The sequence below is a fragment of the Sinocyclocheilus rhinocerous genome, unplaced genomic scaffold, assembly GCF_001515625.1.
Source record: "Sinocyclocheilus rhinocerous isolate Xijiao unplaced genomic scaffold, SAMN03320098_v1.1 scaffold1690, whole genome shotgun sequence".
Lineage (NCBI taxonomy): Eukaryota > Metazoa > Chordata > Actinopteri > Cypriniformes > Cyprinidae > Sinocyclocheilus > Sinocyclocheilus rhinocerous.
In genome coordinates, this window is record NW_015664228.1 from 170,844 (window position 1) to 176,651 (window position 5,808).

Consider the following 5,808-nt stretch of genomic DNA (forward strand, 5'->3'; position numbering starts at 1 on the left):
CGCCCCTCCCACCCCGCCCCAAACCAGGACATCCGCTTTACAAGCGCTATTCTGTGAGTCTTCATACATACATGGCGTATTTGAGAAGAACTACAGGAAAATGTCCTGTGTGTTACTTAAGGGTTAGGATTTTCATAATTTTCTGACCATCCTGTCATTATAAACTTTCTTTTTTTTTTGGTGGAAAACAAAAATGAGATCACTGGCAGAATGTACGAGCTGCTGTTTTTCATAAATTTAAAGTGAATTGTGATTGTGCGCTTTATTCCAAGCCTCCTGAAGCAGTGTGGTATTGTTAACTAAAACTAAAAATGAAACTATTAAAATTTGTTTTTGAAAATTGAAATAAACCCTCAATAAAATAAAATATAAATACTGGATTAAAAACTTGCACTTAAAAAATGTTCATGAAAATGATAAATGTTGCCTTGATAGATTACAAAAACTGAAACAAAATATTAAATAATAAATTAGCTAAATAGAAATAATTAAGAAAAAATATAAATGACACAAGAACATAATAAAATTACTAAAACTTAATAAAATGAAATAAAATATTAATGTTATATTAAACTTAAACTTAAAAAACTTAGATAATTAGAAATGATGCTATGGCAACTGAAATAAAATGTGTTTACTCAAACTAAAACTGAAATAAAAATTAATTAAAGCTAAATAAATAAAAAATAAAAACGATAAAAGAACAATGCAATTACCAAAACAAATGTAATGAATTGAAATGTAATACAATAATGAAATAAATATGATATGAAACTTAAAAAACTTAAAAATGTTGCCTTGGCAAGATACTAAAATTATTCAAACTAAAACTGAAATAAAAATAAAATTACTGTATATCAAAATATAAAAAAATAAAATTACTAAAAATAAAATTAAAATGAAAACTTAATATAAAAATAAAATTTGCAATATTAATAAATACTATATTAGTATAACAGTTCTCAGTCTGAAGTTTAAGTTCTTAAGTCTTCTAATTTCTTTTCTTGTTGCTGTTCGTTCAAATATAAAACGACACCTTTAGACATGCCTTTGGCCAACTGTCTTTGGTTCTCGCATGTCATGTGACCAATTACGATGCTGCAATTAAAAAAAAAAAAGTTCCAGCAGGTGTGATTTTCAGTGAACTCTGTTTCTTAAACAAAGCATCATATGCTCTTGCATGAATTTAGTGCACAGGCCATATGTAACGATCCATCTGTGTGATTGTATAAATCACCATGCACCTTTGAAAACAGCAGCTCGCACATTATACCTAACTTCTTTGACCTGCACAGAAGAGAGAGGGTGAGAAAATGTTTATTTATGAGTGAACTGCCCCTTTAAATGTATTTCAGTTGAATGTGAGAAAAAATCCCAGGAGGTCTATAAATAAAAAAGCCATGTAAACAGCAGCTGCTTTGTGTGTTTGTGCATTAGAGAAAAGTTCTTCCAGGAGGTGCAGAGCTGGAGAATACCAGCAAAGAGCAAGAGGAACCACCTGAGGAAACATCTTTGCATGTCAGTGTACACACACACACACACACACACACACACACACACTCACTCACTCACTCACTCACTCACTCACTCACTCACTCACTCACTCACTCACTCACTCACTCACTCACTCACTCACTCACTCACTCACTCGATTAATCGCGATTAATCATTTGACAGCACTTATATATATAAAATATGTTATTTAGGTATACATATGAAAGGTTAAACATTTGTCTATGGAAATTAGGTTTTAGTCATGGAAATTCGTTGGTCATTATAAACAATGTCAGTCACAAATTTCACAAAACTGATGCCAGTAAAACTAGCATAATTCCTAACAATCAGCTCCTGTGTTGCTCTGTCCAGGTGCGTCGTGGCTCGTTTTGCATTCGAGGGGGAGGAGGGGGAGCTGTCCTTCACTGAGGGTGATGTCATCACTCTAATGGAATATGTAAATGAGGAGTGGGGGCGTGGCCTCCTGAACGGACAGACGGGGATCTTCCCTCTCAGCTTCATCCAGGCTATAGAGGAAACTGAAGCGTTGCCAAGGAAACCGGCTCTGGAATCTCCTGGTAAATAAACATTCTCCCTCTGAATATTCATTAACCACGGACCAATCAGCAGTGAGCGTGACCGAGACTGGCCAACGTCGCAAAATGAAAGTTATTTTTATGTTATGGCTCATAATGTCAGTCTACACTGTATTTTTATTATGCTCATAGATGTATCATGCATCTGTAGTCTGTATTGATTGACAGGCCGTCTCTTTCTCTCCAGCGCCCCCTGCAGGAGCGAGAATCAGAGGACGAGCACTTTATGATTTCACTCCTGAGTGTGAGGACGAGCTCTGTCTGAAGGTCTGTGGGAGATTCACTGTGGCACAGTCATGAAAACCTGCAGTTGGGTTGTTTTGATTAAATAATAATAACAAAAAAATAAATAAATACAGCTAACGAACACAATAAAAACACGATTTAAGAAAATTTATAAAAACGTTATCTGTTTTTGCAATTAAACGCCTCATAAATATATATATTTTATATTTTTAGGAAAATATATATCAGCATTAATGAAAATATATTTTAAAAATGAATATATAAAATTATATAATTATGTAAAAATATTGTAATTATATGTGTATACAGTATATAGTTAATATGTATATATACACACAATAAAACATTAAAATTATTTTAGTTAATATTTAAAACTATATTAATATATATAAAATATTATGTAATTCTAAAACAATTCAATATTGTAAATATATTGTAATTATATTTGTCTGTTGTAATTATATATATGTGTGTATTATATAAGAATTATAATTATTAAATAATATAAATATTATATTAAAAATATAATTGATATATATTCAAATATAATGATTACTATTTTATCATATAACAAATGAGTAATATTTAATAATACTAATTTAAATCAAATGTATTTAAATATTTGGTTAAATATGGGTTTTATGTCATGGAAATTCATTGGTCTAAACGTGTGTGTGTGTGTGCGTGCGTGTGTGTGTGTGTGTGCAGGCAGGAGATGTGGTGTGTGGTTTGGAGGACATGGATGCTGAGTGGTTCCTCGGAGAATCCGGAGGGAAACGTGGCATCATTCCCAAAAACTACATCCAAGTGCTGCTGGACCCCTGAACACACGGGCTGTCCTGTCATGTGCCTGATGAGCGTTTCTGCATTTGCCTTAATTAGATGTAATACAGTTAAAGGAGGTTAGTGAGGGGATCTCCTGTACTGTACTGACATGTGTGTGTGTGTGTGTGTGTATGTGGCCAGATGAACTTGTTTACAGTTTTAACCCACATTAAACTGATCAGTTATTAAGCATTGTTCTGTCTTTTCTTTTTATCAACAGTCAAGCTTTCCTTCGAGCACAGCAGTTTTTTTACTCTTTCTGTACATTCAGTTACAAGATTCTAGACGTTTCCATTTTTCCACCCTTTTTAAACAAATTTACATGACCAGGAATTCATGATTTACTGGATAAGGATTCATAAAAATATTTTTTAACTCACAATTTCAACATGATAAAATATTGTAGAGCTTGGAATAACTAGTCAAATGTATATTCATTATAAAAGTGGCCAAAGTTTGTGGTCGGTAAGACTTTTAATGTCTTTGAAGTTTCTTCTCTGCTCACCGAGGCTGCATTTATTTGATCAAAAATACTGTAAAAATTGTGAAATATTATTATAATTTAAAACAGCTGTTTTCTAAGTGAATATCTGTTAAACTGTAATTTATTTCTGTGATGCGCAGCTGTATTTTCAGCATCATTACTCCAGTCTTCAGTGTCACTTGATCTTCAGAAATCATTCTAATATGCTGATTTGCTGCTCGAGAAACCTGCCAACCTTGCATACAAAAATGAAACCAAAAAAGTGGATTCACGCTTAAATTTGTGACACTATCAGCGTTCGGTTTCATTTCAGCCACCGTTCACATGCAATAAAACACAGAGTCGCGTTCAGCTACTAATGATGTATTGTTGCAATACAAAACAAAACATGAAATAAATCCATAATTAGAATAATTACGAGGAGCTTTAGGCCCCGAACAGCCACCGTACAAAAGTTAATACCGTTGAAACCACAAGCGACCGTTCAGATCAAATTAAATGAACAGTTCTTCTAAAAAAAGGAGGCATTTCATGGAGATAAACACACACACTCATTCAGTAAAGGCCGAAGTTTTGGTGTAAAGCGAAGTCATAACACTACATCAGGCTCGTAACACATTTGGCCACACAAATCAGACGTAAAGAAACATCCAGCAACACAATTGAAACGTCTCGTTCTCATTCAGTTCCAGACGTTCTTAAACGCGTTCAGGTATAAAGATGTCTGAAATGAGACTCTAATGATGCACCCGATCAGACACAAACACCGACACATATGTACAGAGAGAGAGAAAGAGGAGCAGGTTCAGGACACAGTGCAGTAAAAGTCGAGGTCGCTGGTTTAGTTGAAGCCCTGCGTACAAACACAGACCAGAACGGGAGAAAATGAACGCGGACCACTAGATTCTACATGATCTGAAGAACACGTTTACATGCACTCAAATAACCCGTTATTATCATGTACCTCCCTCAGTCAGTCCGAATGAAATTTAGATCTGATTGTAATAAGGGGTGCTGCAGACCTAAAATAATATGCAGGGGGAAAACATAAGCGTGCAATCGCTCTAATAGCCTACTATTATTTTATCGAACGGATTCAAAAATTTTTTTTGAATGTGCCGAGAACAGATTCAGAACAGGGTTGCCAGGTTTTCGCAACAAAACCCACCCAATTGCTACCTAAAACTAGCCCAAAATTAGCACAATCGCGTTTCGAGGGGGGTTCCCCGGTAAAAATCACATTCCGGGGGGTAAATACACGTTTTTCGGCAGGGATCTTCCAGTAAAATTCACATTCCAGGGGCTAAATATTAAGTTTTTGGGGTCGCTTCAACCCGCGGGCATGAAAAACAACCCGCGGCAACAGTGTTAAAGTAGCCCAATTCTACGGGAAAACCGCGGACTTGGCAACACTGATTCAAAAATAATTTGAAAGTGCCGAGATGCGTCTTATAGTAGATCTCTGTTTTACATATGTTTTACAAACGTGCTTATTTATTTACCTCCTGCGAACGAATGAACCCAGCTAACGTTCTCGCAACTTTGGTTAAGGTTCTCGCAAGCTTATGAACATTCTTCCAGTAACGTTAATAGAATGTTCACTCAAAGTTCTCTGGTCTTTAAGAATGTTCTTAAAACTTTGGCACAAAAACATTATTTATACTCCGTTCCTGGAACTTTGTTTTTTTCTGAAACGTTTTAATTTGACATATATCTTACGTTTTTTAAATGTTACTAGTTTTAGAATGTTCAGAGAACATTCAAAAGTAACACTGCCATAATGATAAAATAGAACCAAGAAAAACGTTTCTAAACATTTAAAAAAAACAAAAGGATGTTCATAACATGATGGAAACATTAGGAAAACGTTCTTAGAACATATTTTCTGGGTATTTATACATCGTTCATGAAACATTTCTGAAACATTTTAGTTGGATGTTCATCTAATGTTTTTTAAATGTTACTACTTGTTTCAGAACGCTCGGAGAACATTCAAAAGTAACGTTCCCATAATGGTTGCAAAATAACATTTGCAAAACCAAGAAAAAAAATTAAAACATTTAAACATCTGGAAGTTTTGAATGTTCAGAGAACATTCAGAAATTATCTTTTTATAACGTAACGTTACTAAATCATTCTTAAAACATATTTTTGTTAGCTGGT

At 34.2% G+C, this 5,808-nt stretch overlaps 2 protein-coding genes across 2 annotated transcripts in view; both read left to right on the top strand.

Annotated features, from left to right (window-relative positions):
* The window catches only part of LOC107730025 (pollen-specific leucine-rich repeat extensin-like protein 1), a 14,386-nt gene extending 12,606 nt beyond the window's left edge, over positions 1-1,780 (top strand). The window contains exons 11-13 of the mRNA XM_016540771.1: positions 1-53; positions 1,438-1,564; positions 1,755-1,780. Coding sequence (XP_016396257.1) covers positions 1-53; positions 1,438-1,564; positions 1,755-1,780 — 206 coding nt within the window. The remainder of the gene's footprint in view (positions 54-1,437; positions 1,565-1,754) is intronic.
* Positions 1,781-1,864: 84 nt separating this feature from the next.
* Positions 1,865-3,360, top strand: LOC107730029 (SH3 domain-containing protein 19-like). The gene is made up of 3 exons (XM_016540774.1): positions 1,865-2,072; positions 2,278-2,357; positions 3,045-3,360. The coding sequence occupies exons 1-3, from the start codon at positions 1,943-1,945 to the stop codon at positions 3,159-3,161; spliced, it is 327 nt and encodes a 108-aa protein (XP_016396260.1). The 5' UTR covers positions 1,865-1,942; the 3' UTR covers positions 3,162-3,360.
* Positions 3,361-5,808: the final 2,448 nt, after the last annotated feature.

Bases quoted from the DNA above. Each gene is read 5' to 3' on its own strand.
- LOC107730029 (XM_016540774.1), top strand. From the start codon at position 1,943: ATGGAATATGTAAATGAGGAGTGGGGGCGTGGCCTCCTGAACGGACAG. The intron at 2,073-2,277 runs GTAAATAAACAT...CTTTCTCTCCAG, and splicing joins ACCGGCTCTGGAATCTCCTG to CGCCCCCTGCAGGAGCGAGA. The intron at 2,358-3,044 runs GTCTGTGGGAGA...GTGTGTGTGCAG, and splicing joins AGGACGAGCTCTGTCTGAAG to GCAGGAGATGTGGTGTGTGG.